At 35.4% G+C, this 19,605-nt stretch overlaps 1 protein-coding gene across 1 annotated transcript in view; it reads right to left on the bottom strand.

The window, feature by feature from the left end:
• Positions 1 to 19,605, bottom strand: part of LOC131427903 (myosin-I heavy chain) — an 85,542-nt gene that overhangs the window by 29,766 nt on the left and 36,171 nt on the right. The window contains 2 exon segments of the mRNA XM_058591481.1: positions 6,560 to 6,713; positions 6,889 to 7,247. Coding sequence (XP_058447464.1) covers positions 6,560 to 6,713; positions 6,889 to 7,247 — 513 coding nt within the window.

Here is a 19,605-nt window from a genome sequence, read left to right as displayed (position 1 = left end):
TCAATTTTCTCATTTTTTTAAACAAATCTTTTACCTCTTAAAAATTACCCTTTAATTCATAGAAATTTTGTTCGATAAGTTCACTCATCCAGATTAAGGTTAATAGCGATAAACTTGGATTTCCAATATTTGGAGTACTAAAGTACTAAACGTTATAACGTCGAATGTTCCAATCACAAAGCTAGTTTGATAAACAGCATACTCAAAAACAACGGAAAGAAAGGCTAAAACAAGGAATTTACTAAGCAGATCTATCGTATCAAATTTCAACACCGTTATTAATACTTTATCAAAAGAGAAATCTACCACCTTCAATATAGACCAATTCTTTTGGCTGTTAATTTTATATACCAGACTTCGCTGACCAATTACGTCAAACTAACGTCAGCATAGTAATTAAAGCTGCCATCAAATGAACGATCTAATCTTTATCTCACCCGTAGTTTTTGGATGAGCGGGTTGGTATGCGTGTGTATGTTTTTTCGGTATGCCGGAATAATAGTATGAAGCTACCTGGGGAGAAATATTTCAGATCGGCCGCAGCACCACCGCTAGGCGCTGAGATAGCAAAAAGAGAAAGACATTTGGAGTGGATCGTTTTTCGGAAAGCAAATTTAAAGGCAAATGCCTTAACAACTTAGAGCCGCTCGAAGCATCCATAGCTCCGAATAGCCGACTGACTAAGCAACTCTCTAGTAACAGTTACTTTTAGAGTTCCTTCTTCGTCAGCAAACGGATGGATTCAAGCTTATTGGGTTTTCGTTTTCCTTGTTATTCGCTATTAGATCGCGCCCACTTAAAATTTAACGCTCAAAGCCACCTCATCAGACTGTAGGCTTTGTTCCAGGTGCTGGCGATTCAAAAACACCATCACCGCGCTGACTACCGAGCATACAAATGGCCATCCTAGCCAAGACTAAGGAGCGGAAAACTTTGAACACGAAGTCGTAGCAGGGTAATAAAATTCAACATGTTAACTCTTCAACACGGAGCGCCGCTTTTCTCGATAAATGAGTGCAATATTTTCAGTTCATTCAACTTTAACTCTCTGAACTGATGGATTCGGCTTGCGCTGTTTGATTGGAAGTTAGAAAAATGAGTAGATTACGAGACATTTGTATCATTGTATCGTTTCCGGAAAAACATGTAGTTTCGTTCATGAAGATAAATAATTGTTTACAATTAATGTGATTTTCTGGTCATACAGAGTGGCGTTAAATAAATGACCATGCCATTAAACAAAAATCTATTTGGCTTCTTGTATAAAGTTTGTTAAGCTGGAAGTCACGATCTTCAAGTAACAGTGGCAGAAATAAAACACGAAAAAATTATATTCCCAACTATATACTACTAAGAGAATTATTGCTAAACTGATAAAGTAATACGTAGGAATCCAGTGTTTTACGGATATTCATAAAGATATTCGTGTAATGAAAGTAAGGTTTTACTTTTGTATTGGGAATACAAATTATTTCGGTCCGTATTTTTGGGCTAAAAAATACATTTATTTTAAAATAAAATGAATTTAAATATTAATCAAAGCATCGTCCATCGCTAGTTACTACTCCCCCCCCCCTTTCGGACAATTTTCGAAATGTCATATACCATTCGACTCAGCTCGTTGAGTACGCAAAATGTCTGTGTGTATGTGTGTGTATGAGCGTATGTGTATGTAATGTTTTTTTTTCACTAGCTTTACTCGGATATTCATAAAGATATTCGTGTAATGAAAGTAAGGTTATTAACCGGCACAAATCTCCAAATAACTAGGGGAACGCACCACTTGATCAAATTAGTTCTGATTCCTGATTCCCATACAAAATTCCTTTATATAATTTGGATCCGACTTCTAGTTCCGGAAAAGTGAATAGGTAAATGGAATACAATGGTTGGTGGAGGGGGTGCAAAGCGAGCGTAAACGAACGACGGGGTCAGAATCAGAATGTAGATCTAATTAGTTATCAAAAAGATGGTGGAAGACAAAAAAAATGACGGGGTTAGAAACGGCATGTAGATCTAATTAGTGATAAAAAAATGGATGGTGGAAGACAGAAAAAAGAGGAAAGGACTACCGGGTTAGCGAATCTAGTTAGTTTCAAATGAAGATGATAGAGAGACGGAGTGGGAGTTGCACGAAAATTAAACATTAACTATTTCAGACGAATCCTAATCTGACAAGTGACTATGAAACAATCGATTAATCATATTTCGAGATAAATGATTTTCACAAACTTGGATTCAAATGAAAGTTCTTGCAGTTTTATACAAAAATCCTGAATATTGTTTGGATCTTACTTCCGGCTCTGGAGTTATGAGGTAAAATGTGCAAAACAAATATGAAAATTCGTATACTATTTTTTTCTTAGAGATGGCGTGATCAACTTTCAAAAGTCTTAGATTCAAATCCATTGTGTTTTGGTCCTTTTCAACACTTCTGAATTCCATCTGAAATCTACTTCCGGTTTCGGAATTATAGGGTGATTATTGCAAAATTTCCAATTTCAAATTACTTACTATTTTTTCTCAGAGATGGCGTGATCGATTTTCGCAGTCATAGATTGAAATGAACGGTCTTATTGCCCTATACAAAACTTCTGATTTTCATCTGCAGTGTGTTAAAAATTTCATACAATCATTCAAAGGGACGAAACAAAAAAACGTAAAAAGTTTTCTGAATTTGCCTCAAAACTAATCCATTTGATAGCCATTATCATTATAGTCAACCAAACAAACTAATTTCGGCAATACTGGTTCCTGGTTTCCGATTCCGGAGGCACCGGAAATAGTGGTCATATTTTCCAAAATGAATCTGACTCACCTGGTCAATCTCAACGATGGTTTGACCGATTACAACCAACTTGGATACAGAATCCATAAATTTCACCCGGATCTGACTTCCGGTTCCGTAATGTTAAAAATTGTATACCATCACCTAAAGCGGCGAAACAAAAAAACGTAAACAATTTTATAAATCTGCCTCCGAACTACTGCAATCGGTAATCATTGTCAGTAGACGACCAAACAAACCGATTCCGGTTATTCTTACAAAAATCGAAGAAAATTACTTTGAAGAATACCACGGTATTATGTATGATAGTACGATTGATATGAGAAAGGCGTCATTACACCACTTGGTGGATTAGAACAGGTTTTTGTTCATTAATTTGTTTAGTCTAGAAGCAATTTTCCAACATTTTGCAAAAGATGACGTCACTAGTCGGTTTTCGGCAGGTTTAACAGATTAAAGACCTGATGGATGGATGGAAAAAATCGTATACAAATCGGAGTTCAAGGTATACAAAAAATGGTTAGATAGATTCTTATAATTTCCATGTGGGTAAGATGAATCGATTAAGTTGTGGATGAGCTGCGAACCCTCATTTTAAATTACGCGAAGTCACGGATATCGGAAATTGGAGGCAGCGTGATCTTCAACAACGGGTCAAAATTCATCAAAATAACGGGGCAAAACGCATGACAACAACGCACAGTGCAATCAAAAACGGCAATTGCATGCCTTTAATTATTTTGAGGCCTTATCGTAAACTTTTTCTTGTTGCTGTCTTCTGAAAGAATTGTAGGGGTTATTGACGCGGTCCATAGCCGTTAACTCATTATTCGGCAGTATTACTAAAAGGTTTCAAAAACTCAGTTTTTATTCTTTTTCCACGTGATTTTTAGAGGAATGATTTATACAACAAAGTGTTAGATTTTGTAGAAATACTTATATCGTAGAGCTCTATGACAATTTTTGAAATAGTTATGGATAGTTTTAAATAAAAAATGGTCACATTTTGTACTCGATTATTCCAGAGGGCTTCAAAAAGTTACTGATCGAACCAAAATCAACATCAAAACCTTGAAGAAATGGTTTGTATCCGACGGTATCCTAGGATTCTATGAGTGAATGTATATCTGATGTGTGTTATATATATTGATTTTACGTATTTAAATATTTTCTTTAAATATAAATGAAATGAACATAATATAAGATATACAAGTTCAACTAACTCTATTTCATCTTCTGAATCGTATGGCCAAAACTTTTATGAGGAATGCTCACTTGTTATTGAAGCTGTATCGCATCCGGTGAAAAACTACTACGCCAGTTAGCTACTACGGAATAAGAAGACAAAAGAAGTCGCATGTCTACGATTTTCTTGTATGACAATAAAATTCTAAGTTCTTGTTATAATACTTTCGAGAAAGTTGATATTGAAAATGATTTAATTACTTGCGATCCATGGAACTACGTTTTATAGACAGTAGCCAACAAGTAATAGCGTAAATTGTTGCGAATTTCGAAAGACCCTCCTCCATTGAAACAAAATTTTACATTTTCATGTACTTTTCCCTACCTTATATATCTATTGGAAATAACTCCGACTAATAAAGCAAATAATTTCAAATTTTAAAATGAATAAATTTTTTTTAACTAAAAAAATAATGCAAATGGTAAATAAATACTATGCATCACTTATTAGTGGTATTGATTTTTTCCAACGACCACAAAATTACCATCAAACCCCAAAATGGAACAAATTGGTCAAATTTCGAAAACCAATAGAACAGAATTATCTATAAAAAAATCCCACGATAAATTCTGCCCCCAACGGAAAAACCTACGCTCGGGCCTGGTTACAATGATAAGTGTAAGCATTCTTCACAGTAGTTGCAACGTTCATACTTGGGGTTTAAACGATTAAGAAACTGAAATAAATATTAAAATAATATTGAAATAAGTAAAGTCCATAAATCTAACACACATCAGCTATATATTTGCTCAACCTATTTTCACAAACTAAGATTCCAATGCAAGATCTTATGGCCTCATACGATTTTCTTGAATTTCATTTGGATCCAATTTCCGGTTCCGGAATTACAAGCAAATATGTGCAAACTTATTAAAAAATGCGCACTCAAAAAACTCTTAACCAATTTTCCCAAATTAAGAAGAAAGTCCCCGACAAGTTCATCCAGATCCGACTTCTGGTTCCGGCTTTACAGTGCGATTAGTGGAAATTTTCAATTTCATGAGTATTTTCTCTCAAGCGATAGCAAAACGAGGAAAGTTTATGCAATCACTTGAAAAATTGACTAGTGAAAATTGGCCTAGAGGGCTAAGTGTTCTATTTTCTATGACACAGTTCATCGAGCTGAGTAAGTCTGTGCGTGTATGTGTGTGAGTATGTGTCAAATAATGTCACTCATTAAATAAAAAAAACCTCTTAATCCCATAGATGGCTATTGAATTTCAAACCGTTGTTTAAAGCGATGCAAAAAAGGGTAAAATTGCTCTAGATTTGGCTTAAAACTGATTAAATTTGTAGGCTATATTAGTTTCTTACTAAACGAACCGACTTCGGCTATACTGGTACCGGAAATAGTGGTGAAAAAGTTTAGAACGAGACACATTCAATTTTCTCAGAGATAGTTTGATCTATTTCGACAAACAGACTAAAAAAAGCTTGCATAGTCTCATAGGTTGCTGTTTAATTTCATCCGAGTCCGACTTCCGTTTCCAGAACTATTCGATTCTTAAAAGAACAACCGAAATCGGTTTGTTTGACCGTCTACTGATAGAAACTGTCAATTGCAGAAGACTTGAGATCGATTTAGAAATTTTTATACGGGTTTTCGCCCTTTTCAGTGATGGTATAAAATTTTAAAACACTTTACCATATATTTCCGAATATGGAAGTCGGATCCGAATGAAATTCAGGATTTACGTATGGAACAACAGGACCTTTCATTTGAACACATATTTTCGTAAGGCATTAAATTAGAATTAAAAAAACAAATTTTTGGAAAGTTACCAGAAATTGCAGAGTTACAGAAAAGTTCACAATGAACCAATTAATTAAAGGTAGGAAATTGCAGGTTTGGAACACTGTGCAACGGGGCGAAACTCATCATTAAAATGCTTCTTTTAAATTAAAAAAATGGTTTTGTCTTTTTGTAGATGAAATATTTTCCAGAACGAAGACTGTTCAATATTATTCATTAAATTGATACTGTCTACATAATTTTTGTAAGCCAAATATTAAGCATTTTGCCGCGCACAATTTGGTTTATTTTACCCTCATAAAAATGAGACCATAGTTTTGACGATAATTTCATTTAGTTGCAAATACATCATCTGTATTGTAACAGAATTTAAAAAATCGATCTTGTTTTAATCGATGAATAAACTTCACTCCAGGAGAGGAAATCTGAAATTGGCATAATGTATCGAAAAGTTCGATCGGAATTTTGATCAATACGACATTGTTTATCGTTTTTATTCATGTAAATTATGTAGATTATCTACATTGTTGTTCGGAAGATATGCAAGCTTGGAACAGTTTGCAAAAACTTGGTCGATTCTCTCACGTTCATAATTGTTCAGTAGTTAACCACTAGGGCCATGCCAGCCTGCAAACACGATATGCCAAGTATTTTTCATAACCATACCAGAGATTTATCCCCATAATGCTTAGCGGGGCCAGAGTGATCAGCTAAGCATGGATTCAGAGGGAACGAGAGACGACAAATAGTGAACAATCAGGATAATGCTTACCTGCAACAAGTATCGTTCCGGTGCTGTTGTGATGCGGTAACGGGTAGGGTATCGAGGTATTTCTCGGCGAAACTAGTGGTATGACATTGCCCGGATGGTTCAATGTGCTGCTGGCTGGAGGTATACACTGTGCTGCGGCCAGTATCATGTGACTCTGTAAGTGGAGGGAAAGAACAGTGTTGCGGTGAATGGAAAATAGGCCACATAAGGCCTGCAATTTTCAAATAAATCAAACAGCTCAAATGGGTTTAATAATAGTCATTGTGAAAATGGGCACAAGCAGGTTTTTATAGCCACACGGTGATTGATTTTTGGAGCCTGAATTATACCTTGCTGTTGGTGGTGTTGCTATTGCAGCTGGCACTGTTGGCAGCGTTCAGGTGTGACAGAATGCTGATCCCGTTTGCACCAACGGTCGTTGCTGAAAGACCTCCTCCGGTTCCAGCACCGGTGGTTGGAGCAACAGCAGCGGTGGCCGTCGTTCCGTGACCACCAAGCGTTTGGGGATTTGTATTTGGCGTTGCGGCTGGTGTAACGACTGGATTGGTGACGGCTACGGCCCCGTTCGGTCCTGCCGCTGGTGTCGTTTGACCGCCGGTGTGAAGGCGACTTCTTAGTGTGACCAGTTCGGTGCTCAGGCTTTTCAGTTTCTGCTGTAGGTGGACTGCTTCGTTTGAGGATGATGCATCTGGAATGGAGAAAGAGATAGAAAAAATTAATCACGATATGCATTCTCATATCTAAAAACATCATTCAAATTTTAAATTCGTAGTTTTTTATTTATCAAAGTTAAGTAGTTAAGATTGGAAGTGCTCTACCACAATTGGATTTTCCATCGCAACTAGTACAAGTTCTGAATACTTTTTGAAATCTCAAGCATTCGGATGTCGAAAGTACAACAAGTCCCAAAACAATTACAATTTTGAGAGTCCTACATCAGTTGAATCGCACCGTTACTTGTTTTGCCTCACTAATAAACAAAACACATATGCGAATAATTGCCAGCTGCCATGGTAACAAAACCGGTAATTACCTCCCAGACGGAACGATGTTCGCAACTGACGTTGATCTTAATCTTATTATATCATTAAAATTCTCCCATAACACCATCTCGACGATGAGCGGAATGCCGAAAGCACGGAACTTATCCTCGTTTGGCCATCCAATTTCCAATATTAGCAGAGTGCAACTGTCAAAATGTCCCGAGTGGCGCAGGTTTACTTGCCGAGGATGACAGGTGACAGCAGCGGATCATTACTGCTGGACCGGGTCTCCAAAGGTATATTTTATTTATGTCGATGAAAACAAAACCCGGCTAGCAGATAAACAACAAACAGTCCATTTCGGGGTTATTCCCAGCAGGCCCCCGAAGGCCAAGACAAACCATTTCCCGTTATAATAATCACTTCGCCATCTCTGTTTTCTTCGTTTTTGTTTTTAGTATGAAACCCGTCATCAAAGTGGAGTTGACTGAGTAGCGAAATTACGAAATAATTGTGAGCGTAAGAAATGAACGTTGTTTTGGTTTTTGGTTTTGTTTTCGGAAACCTTTAACCAGCCGGAGCTTTGCACTGTTGCACGGCACGAAATTGCCCACCAAACAGATATAACCACTTGATTGTAGTGTATGGCAAGAAAAACTGTCCGAGGCGGGCGATAGTGATTGTGGTGGGATGAATGGAAATGTTACCCTTCGCTGGAGTTCCGATCGTAACTGAACAGTTTTCAGAAGCTTGCATGTGACAAGTAAAAATGGAAAGCCAAAAAGGGTATATAATTGTAAGTTGACATCGAAATTATAGGTGTTACAGGAAATATTAAATTTTGAGTAACATAAATAGTTATTTTACACGTGATAAAATCAAATGTGTATAATTATTTTTGAAAAAGTAAAGACAGTTGAAGAGGTTTTGAGTATCTGGATTTTTTCCTGACAAATCTTTGCTGTGATAGCGAATTCATACGTTCTTTGTGTAAGAGGGAAAGTTGTATATTAACATAATTGTATATATTTTGTAAAAAAATTGTATATTAGCATAATTTCGAGTTTAAATTAAGGGGTCTTCTACTCTTGAAGCCAGAAAATCACTGTTTTTTCGAAGAAAATTATACTTTAAAATTAATGAATTGTTTTTTAAAAATAACTTTGAAGTCACTAATTAAATTTCGCGACCTTCAAATGCCATTGATATCTTGTAGTTGGGCTTAAGCTAGTAATCTATTTTGTGCGAGAATTATACATGAATTTTGCGCCAACTCGAACAAATGTTGGCAGCACTCTCTCTGATTTGAATGAAGCTTTCTGGACATGTAGACTTTGTCACAAAAAGCCACTTTGCATATTTTGTTTTTCGAAAAGGACCAAACTTTTTTAACCTAGAGTTACGGTTTCCTATTTCATCTGAGCGCCTATTTCCATCTCATCCTTTCATCTTATTACTTTGAACATAAATCATATCTTTCAACGTACCTGAACCAAACTGTGAGATGTTTTAAGATGTGCATTTAAGTTATTTAGGTTTTAGTACCTCGTGGGTACCGGTTTGTGCTAAAGCGCACATGAATGTATTGATTGTTTTACGTTTCGCATTCAGCTCATTAGTGCATTAGCAGATTATGTTGGACTGCTAATGCCACCTTGCGGATCAACGTAATCCGCTACGCAGACTTAAAGCCATTGCTATTTACAACGCACTTTTTTGCACCGAAGTGCAATGTCTACCCTGACGTCTTAGGCGAAAACGAATTTACGACTTTATGACTGCAAGCATATGGTAGTCATTTAGGTTTTGGTGATGAACTGAATGCGAAACGTAAAACAATCAATACAGTCATGTACACTTTAGCACAAACCGGTTCCCACGAGGAATCGTATTTATATATGAGAATATGTCAGATGTGAGAAAGGCATCATTACACCAATAGGTGAATTAAAAGAGGTTTTTCCCAAATAAATTTATCAAGTTGTGTAGTTCGTCATGTTTCTGAATATTTACCAATTGATTCGTCTTCAAACATGATTCCTTTTTTCTATAATTACACCACTTTTCAATGTTGAATTACTTGATAATTAGTAATGTTCACTTTTCACTTGTTCATTGATGGAAAACTTCATATGCATCTTCAAGAATATGAGATGAAAATTTAAACTTAATTTACTTGGTTGCGCGTTGTTTTCGTCTCATTTCGTATCGCAAGGCTGCCAAGTTTTCTCATAATATTATTAAAAATTTTTCTTTCTTCTTTAAATTACCACCAGCAAATATTTTTTTTGATATCAGTGATATAATTTTAATTATGTTATTGATATTTATATTTGAATAAAAATGTTTCGGCTACGAATATTACTAGAAAGTGCGTGTTAAATACTATTGAAATAACCATTATGGCAAATCTAGCAGCACTGGTTCCATTTCGATATATGTCAACATAAATCTGTTAAGTTCATCAGTTCGTGCTCGCATCTCATCCGACACAGTCAAAAATTGCTTACGGTCGAGACGATAAGTAGTGTATCGAAAATAAGCTATCCACAAAATTTTTCTTTCAAATTATGATAAAAAACGAAATTTTATTAAAACTAAAAATTGATTCTTTGATTATTGTACGAGGGTAAACTTTAGCATAATAAAAACCGGATGAATTTTAAGTTATTCCTTCACGAATTTTCGAACTTTTGATCGAACGCTCTTCATCAAGTTCCGGACAAGTGTTGCATCGCATTTTTTTATGCTTGAGCTCACATTTTTTTGAACTTCTGCATGTTCCCAGCTGTTTTAACAGTCTTCTTGAAGACCCTCTTCACGATTGCCCAGTAACGTTCGATGGGTCGAAGCTGAGGGATTTGGTGGATTGATATTTTTCTCAATGAAATTTGTACCGTTTTCCGCAAGCCAATTGAAAGTGGTTTTGTCATAGTGAGCCGACGTCAAATCCGGCCAAAACAGGGGAAGTGTATTAGGCTTCTTATATAAAGGCAGTAATCTCTTCTGGAGACACTCAGATCGATAGATATCTGCATTTATAGTTCCAGTAGTGTAAAAAATGGTTGACTTCACACCACGGGATCATATTGCTTGCCATACCAATACCTTTCGACAGAATTTCTCCACTTAAATCGACCTGCCCGCATCACTCACATTCTCCCCAACGACGACAGTTAAGTAATGTGGACCTGAAAGGGTTTTTGAGTCCTTCTTTACGTAAGTCTCATCATCCATCAAAACACATGCATCCGGACACTGCAAAAGACGCGAATACAATTTCCGGGCCCTTGTTGCTGCTCGCTTCTTCTGTTCTACACTTTGTTTCGAGATTTTCTGCTTCTTGCAGGTCTTCAGGTGATTTCGCCTCTTGATACGCTGGATCATTCCGACACTCGTTCCTGCTTTCTTGTCCAAATCACGTATTAACACTGATTTGTTCTTCATCATTAGAGATACCACTTTCTGGTCCAGTTTCGGGTTGGAAGAACTGGGTTTTCTGCCTCTACCTGGTAGCTCATCCAAAGAAAATTGTTCCCCAAACTTATTAATGATGGTTTTAACACTGGCATGATGAATTCCAAACCGCTTCGTTAATTTTCGCATAGTACAGGGTCCGGCACTCGAAGTGTAACCAATTAAAAAGGCCATAAATTCAGTTTGGAAAATTACTTTTACTTAATTCAAAGTATAAAATGTGTAAAAATAATACAAAATTCAGAATCAATTCAGTTTTGCTCGATATGCTCGAGTGCCGGACCCTGTAATACCCTTCTCACTTAGCCATATGTCCAGAACCATAATTTTCACTTCCTTTTCAATACGCGACATTTTAAAAACGCAGAATTTCAACCGCACACACAAGTAAACAAACGAAAGCTGACAGCCGAATGCACAGCATGCTGTGATCTGAACAAAAAAACATTACAAATACATGCGTACAACACAAATGTATGTGGATAGCTTATTTTCGATACACTCCTTAGAAACAAAGACAATACAGTGTAGTGAACAATATAGTCTACGAAATGGGCGAATACGATTTAACAAAGCCTGAAACTTGGCCTACAAGACCAAATTCAATTTGTATTGATTTCAAGCACTGCAAAGTTAGACCAGCAGCAACCGAAATTGAAATCTTGCTTAAGGAACGAATGCATCTAAACGTTAATGATGTTAATGTGTACATTATGTTCAAACGTGAAAGAGATGCAATTGCATTCGCTTCGGTTAACAACGAGGTGCATAGTGTTGATCATGACAATGTTAAATATAAAATCCCTGTGTTCATGGTGGACAATGCCATAGATGTACGCGTGCATGACTTTCCCCCGCAGACCAGTTTGTTCGGGAAAGTATGTCGCAGTACGGTGAAGTTCTTTCCATCGAAAGGGATGTATGGCGGAATTTTGGGTATCCGGAATGGCGTGCGATGGGTACGTATGCAACTACGTAAAGCAATTCCATCTTACATCATTTGTGATCAAGATGGGATACATCCGTGTAAAACGCTGATTACGTATGAAAATCAGCTGGTTACATGTCAGTTTTGTGAACAACCTGCAACTACGGCAAACCTTGCACTAAAACTACGAAAAGGACATCTTCAAACAACAACAAGGACAACAGTTCAACAACGGAAACTAGTGAGCGCAGTGCTCCTGTTTCACCATCAAACCAATCAGCAACTGCAATTAATGTACAACAAGGCGCGTCTACAGCAACTAACAACGAGCCCAAGACTGCGAATTACAAGGACAACGAAGGAAAACGGAAACCAACAACGATACCACCGATGCGGCAATGGATGACGAGACGAGCCACGAACAAAGTACCCCTCAATCATCGCAAGATAAAAATAGAAGCTCCTCTTCCCCTAAAAAAAGATTGACAACAAGATTCAATGGTAAAAAAATTATTTATTTTTCTTGTACGCAAATTGGCCTGAATAAAAAAAATTATATAAAAAAAAGCTGTTAAGTGTGTGTGTTTCATCGACTGTGCATCTGATATTTTCATATTTTTAAAAAGGCCAATTCAGATTAACCTTACAATAAAATTTTAGATGTAAAACGAAAGGAAACGAAAACGGTCCAATAATTTTTAAAAGTCGAATTGATTCCAAACTGGTTCTAAAAATAACGTCGTTGTCTCACAGTTGGCATTATGTCCTTTTAAGAAGAATACTTACATTTTGAATCTGAGAATTGTGCAATATTTTGATTTGATTGCTATCGGTAATTTATTTTGTTGAATATAAGACCAACGGTAGGATGAATAAAAATCCATATTTTTATTAAATTAAGCTGAAATATAAAATAATTACGGTGATTTTAGTGGCTAAATAAGGTTTTTGAGGTAACATGAAATAGGAAGCCGTTACCCTATATATTTTTGAATTAGTTCTAGTGAAAAAACGACAAATTCTTCCAAAAAGTATTGTACTGATGATTTTCAGTAAAATCAGTCAAGTTTTCGAGTAAAAATTCTAAAAAAAAAACTTATGGAAAAAATTGAACATTTTAAACTGATTTTCAAAAAAAAACATTTTTAATTGTGATAAAATTTTGTTTCCAAGATAAATAATTTCATAATTTCATTAGAAACCGTCCATACATTGCAAGATGGGCACTTTTAAGGAAAAAGTTGTTCTTGTTCAAACTGAATTTTTTAGCTAGCGTCCTATTATCGAAAACTAAACTTAACTGAAAGTCATTATCATCCAAGATTCCAATAAAACTCAATTGTCATACTGTGGTTTGGTCAAATTTACAAAAAAGAAATTTGTGAGAAAATTACACCGAACACCCTATTGCTTGCCCGATATTAGCAAAAAGTATCAATGCAGGACAAGAAAAAGTTGTTGTTACTTATGTTGGAACAATTTCATTTAAACAAAGAATGGTGTTTTTCTTTATTTGACTTCAAATTGTGAAGATCGAGTTTTTCAGTGTATGGTTCGATAAATAATTTTTCTAGTAATTTTATTCGAAAATTTAACTATTTTTGTGATATCACTAGCACAACATTTTTTTGTAGGATTTGTCATTTTTCGATTTAAAAAAATGGTAAAAATGAAGTCTAGCTATTTTCAAAAGACAGTCTAGATCAATTTTGGACAAACAAAGTAAGCAAAGTGGTTTCCTGTGATAAAGTCTACATGTCGAGAAAGTTTTATTTAAATCTGAGAGGATGCTGCCAAATCCGAAAACAATTTGGAACTAAATTCGTCGTTTCGAATTCTATACTAAAAAAAAACAAAACGTTTTTGAAAATTTAAAATCGATTAATAAACAAACATCGTTCTCGAATTGGGTAATTGTTGCAGGGATAAAAGTTTTTCTAACAAAAACTTTAATTTGGGAAAATTTTGCAAATTTCTTGAGGTGCCTGAACTTTTTTTTTGTTTCGATTATAGAGGTTTTAACCTTAAGGTCATTCGCCTCTTCGGGCCAGAAAAACTTTCTGACCCTATGTGCGGGGTTGGGAATCGATCCCAGGCGGGCTGCGTGAAAAGCATCGACTTACCCATCACACTACCCAAGTAGCAAATGTAACTTATTGAACTTTCAAGATGTTTTACAATTGATTTAGAAATGTTATTTATGTTAGATATGTTTAGAAAGATTTTTAAATATTTTAAAATTGGTTGTGCAACTTATCACTGTTAAATTTCACAATACTACCGAAAAATTACTGTAGAATAACTTTAAGTATATCTAAAACAATTGTGCAGTAAATCACCAACTTGTTAATGTTTCACTAGAAGCTCTGCAAAAAAATTCACATCGTCATGTGAAACGGGAGTAAATATAACAATTATGCAACCTGTTTTTGCAACTCCAGCACATGGACTTACCAAAATAATGCCTACAGTGCGTATCACAAAAGTCGGACCCGCTAAGATGAATGACTATACTGTATTGTTGTTTAATTCAACTAGAAGATTACTGATAGAAAAACAAAACGTAGAGCATTTCTTTCCGAAATATTAATATTGTAATGTTTTCTGTTATTTAGATAACATAAATCATTACGTTGGGTTAACCATTTTCTATTCAACTCACTGTTACCATCGATGCCATATTGGAAAATATTCAAGCAAAATTCATTTCGAGATTTTTCAGGATTAATTACACATTAGTTTGATCAAAACCGACTGAAAATTTCAAGAATGTTTGAATTCATGTATTTTAAACACCATTCCGATGATTCTCATTAAAAAATACTAGACTGTTATTTTCACATTAATTGGTGCACAATCAGTAAAACACGTTAATTCAAAGGCGCTTGAAAATTTCGGCCGTACGAATACATGTTTGACCATAAAAATGCAGTTCGTTGCCGATTTTTCGATTACGAAAACACAAAAGATCAATTCTACAATATGTAAGATTATCATTTTTCATGTGCAGATTGTTTTTCAAGATCCATGTTTGTGTTAAGAGCAGTTGTATTGAAAATCAAATGTGAAGCTTATTCATTCGAAATTAAGTTTGCATGTTTTTGTAAACGTCATTCCATTTCTTGTTTATATTACGTAGTAGTTCTCACGAGTTTCACAATTGTTTTTTCGCTAATTTTATTACTGCCTCTGTGATGGGATCAATGTATAAGTTTTTGTATCAGTTGCACAATCGTTGTGAATAAATGTTCGTAATAACGGATGAACTTGAAGATATGTTGCACAACACAGAAAAATTGCGCTTCTTCCATAACACAACAGTTACCAGAATAGTAATATAAACTAACTTGATAAATTGCACAGTCAGTAGAAAAATACAGGACAGCAACTCAGCATGCTACTTGGGTATACCCGTCCCCTGGTGCCTAAACTTATGAGCACTTGCGCTTTGCGAAATTAGAGAAGACCCCAAAACATTTGCACCCTATTGACCATAGATGCTAATATTTTGTATATCAGACTGAAAATATTCAATATATCAACATCAGTTTTGTAGTTCCTGTACAAGATTTGTTCAATTATTGAATTTTCAATTCTGTTTCTGATAAACATTTATATTTCCATTGTTAGCAGCAAGACAGTGTTTGTGTCAAGGAATGTTTGTATTGTAATTGTCCTTTTGTTGAATTTCTTAACCTTGTCGGTAGATCGGGGGGGCTTCCATTCTTTCTACATAATACATACATAATTGTGGTATCGTTCCGAATACCGATGAAGATGAATCACGCAGCTTCCTTTAGGGAGAGAAACGCTAACAGGTTATTGTAGTGCGATTATTTCAAGATTTGCTGAATTCAACGATCGTTCTTTGTTTTACACAAGCGAAAGCATGCTATCGTGTAATTGATGGAACTTTGCGTTAGCTGGGCTTATTTACAAATCTTCTGTACCTTTCGTTCATGCTTGTTCGTTGAATTTCGAGCCGTTTTAAATTTGTAATAATCTGGACCCCACGAGACGATCTCCTTGATAATTACCCGTTTCATTATCCTTCATCTATCATTTTTGTTTCACAGTAGGAACAATGAAGATGAAGATGACGTGGTATTTTTCCATACAAATAATTAGTGTATGACAAACACAATGATTTTGAGAGGAGTTATGAGGGGTTGAAGAATAGACATTATAATAAAAAATGTTTTTATCAACCTAGCCATGAGATGCGAGTATTTTTTTATCACTCTGCAAATGTTTTTTTCCGTCAATAATCATTGGTGTTGATCGTTTTGATATTTTTAAGATTATAAAAAGCTATAAGTATTTTCAAATAATTAATAAATTTCTTACAGTGTCCACCACCACGGTTTGTACAGAATGGAGTATTCTTCAACGTGAGAAATTGTTATTTAATTGATGAACAAGTCAAAGAAATACAGTACAGATAATGTAACATCTGGCTGACCTAGTTACATTTGGTTTGCGTACAAAATGTGTCATTACCTTTAAATATTGAAGTAAAATAAAAATTCGAAAATTTAGCAAAACAATTATTGATGCCAGTATATCTTGCATTACTCAACGATGTACGTACTTTGTTTTCGCTGAATCTCTGCAAAATAATTCCCGGGATTTGCACCGCCAAGCATTCGGCAAAAGATAAAATTGCTGAGTCTCGGTAATTTCAAATTTGACAAATTATTACCGAAATTGTCAGCAAAAAGTTTATTGTCTGTTCGGTATAACATCTACTGAATGTTCGACAAAAGCAACGAAGTGAGATTTATGAATTATTGAGCCTTCGGCGATTGAAAGTACATAATGAATTCGTTTTTTTAAATTTTGAACATTCAATTGGGGATCAAGTTTTTATTTTATTGGGGTAAAATATGGAATGCGGAATGAACGCCGTCTGTCAAATATGTTGTCTATAATGACTTCCCGACAATGAAAGCGGGATCTGGAAGAAGCTTTCTATAAATAATCAACAATAGTTTGTTGTTATCAGACTTACTGAATAGATCGTAGATTATCACGTCCTACTTTTGGACTAACTCCATTTTGTCTAATGACCAGGCGCGTATCAAGAAACAATTTTTGGGAGGTGTATTCATAATATAGGGGAGACCGGAGCTAAATCGGACACTTTTTAGAAATTGATAAAACATCAGTTTTAACCCCTAAACCTCCATGTATAAGCGCCTCCTAATAACCATTAGAATTTTGTCCGAATTTTTTCGTCAGAAAATAACTGCGTAGAGCCGTTATTTGACGTACATGACAGTTGTCTAGCCGAATTTCGGCAAAAGCTTACATATATTTCGACATATTTGAAAACATAACGCCTGAATTTATGTGGCAAACATTACCATCGTACCAGAAACACGCCTGAAGTTATATTCAACAACGTCAAGTGCGTTACGCTCAAATTGCAACGAAATCAGTCCAAATGAATCATGATCCGAGAATTTTTGATCATGGTGTATTATCATAACATGAAAATATACTATTTTCCACAAATCATGACTCGTTTTGTTCATTTCTAGAATCGGAATTTTGTCCGTGAATATAATACAAGAACAGTGTGTGTAGCCCATTGGACATACTCGATAGCGTCCAGAAAAATGTTATGCAATTGCACTAATAAGGATGAATATTTTACTATACTGGGAGTTGGGATCTAACGTTTTCATGTTCGACTCTATGGCAATTGTAATGATCAGCGGTAAAAATTTGGATATTACTGCAAGAAACTGAATAAATATCGAACTATTAATTTTGTTAAATTGAATTTCTGATATTATTTCTAATTCAACTGTGTTTAGTTTTTAGCAAAACTTTAATTTTTATTCAAGCTCCTTGGATCGTGGATAGCACCAGCGTCATTTATCGTGGTTCATACTATAATTTGATATTATTATTAGTACACAAAACAAAGTCTTGGCATTACATCCTCTTTGTGGAACTTGGCCTTTCTGTTTCAACAGACTTCGCAGCCGATTCTTAGCGTACAGAATCATTGCATGGCTAGTACTATGGATCCTACTGACACTAAGAACCCTTCCAGGTCCGGGCTCGAACATACGACAACTGGCTTATAAGACCAGTGTCATATGCATTGAATCGCCAACCCGGGACGAGTGGTAGTACACGGGACCCTCAATTTACGCGCAAAGCCAGGGGTGCGTAAATTAAATAAAACATCACGTTATTTCAAATTTTTCGCGCAAAAAAAGATTTTTTTCTCATTTCTATTCTAGTTTAATGTAAATGACACAAAAAATCTAACTACGCTCATACGCAAAAGCATCTAGGACCTACTGAGTATATTCGTAGACTTTGGAAATCTCTAAGAGATATTCCAAGGTCCAAGAACTACTAGACATATTGTCCTTAGAGACTACACTGTGCCACAAACTACAACGGCTAATATCTATTTTTTGTTTACTGTTGATATTTTTAGGACAACACATTGCGTACTTGTCTATTTATAGCTGTTCCAGTTTTGTTCTCAGTAATCCAAGAGCTTCAGTGAAAACAGATCTTAAGATCTACACGAACAATCAGTAACTTATGTATAGTTTCGGGTCTAAACGATAAAAAATTATCATTGTCGCGAATTTTTTCCAGAATTATCGTTCAACAAAATAAATTCAAATGTTTTGCATGATAAAAAGCATCATTCGAACAACATTTTGTTATTTTATCGTGGAAAAATATTGAGAAATAAGTCGGTGAAGAGGTATTTTCGAGAACGCTCCTTAAAAATCATGATTTGCGGTGTCCACTATATCTCAGCGCAGACTTATCAGAAGTGAACAAACGAACGCAGCATAGTTAGAGTAGAAGTTTTTCTAGACCGCAACGTTTCTGTTTGATTTTTTTTTAATTTTTGGTGGTTGTTCAAAGTGAAAACTACGATTTATCACGAAAAAATCCGCCATTTTGTAGCTGTTAAACCTCCACAAAGTAACAAGCAACGAAACGGAAAACGTTGGGGTCTGGTTATTTATATGTAGAAAGTGTGTGCAAAATTTGAAAAAAATTTATTATAATGAAACATTTCAAGAATGTTTTGTCAAGTTTTGAAGTCAATCGAAGTAGAAATCTTGGGCCTGTGCGCCGAGCTCTTGCTTCTTCGTTGCCTGAGATAGCCTTAGATAAAGGTCCATAACTTCCAGAGTTTCATTCCAATAGGCTTGAAAATTTCACAGAAAATTCTTCAAATGTTTTACTATGAGAAAATATAAAGAAAATAATTATGATTTTTCAAAAGTGTTAGACCCTACCTCCCCCCTTAAGGTCTGAGGTCAGTGTGTTTTAGGGTGATTTAGAGGGCTATTTTCACGCTTCAAAACTGATTATTTCCAGAAACGGTGACGAATATCAAAAAACCCAAATCACAATCTTATAGAAAATTAGTTTAGATTATTCTGTGAAAATTTCAGAATGATTCATTGACTTTAGCGGTCGGGAAAATCTTTTTTCTGAAGGAAGAATTACTTAGCTGAAAGCGCCGTCTTTCAACTTGTTCATTGAATATCTCGCCCTCAAAAGCATGGATCAAAAATCTATCCTGACAATGTCTAGGGAATTTAGTTTAGATGCGATTAGTGCATGAAAACATATATGTTGTCGCGATAAAAATTAAGTGAATGTTA

Source organism: Malaya genurostris, chromosome 2, assembly GCF_030247185.1.
Source record: "Malaya genurostris strain Urasoe2022 chromosome 2, Malgen_1.1, whole genome shotgun sequence".
Lineage (NCBI taxonomy): Eukaryota > Metazoa > Arthropoda > Insecta > Diptera > Culicidae > Malaya > Malaya genurostris.
Note: the sequence above shows the minus strand (reverse complement) of the source record. Positions and strands in the feature narration are given on the sequence as shown.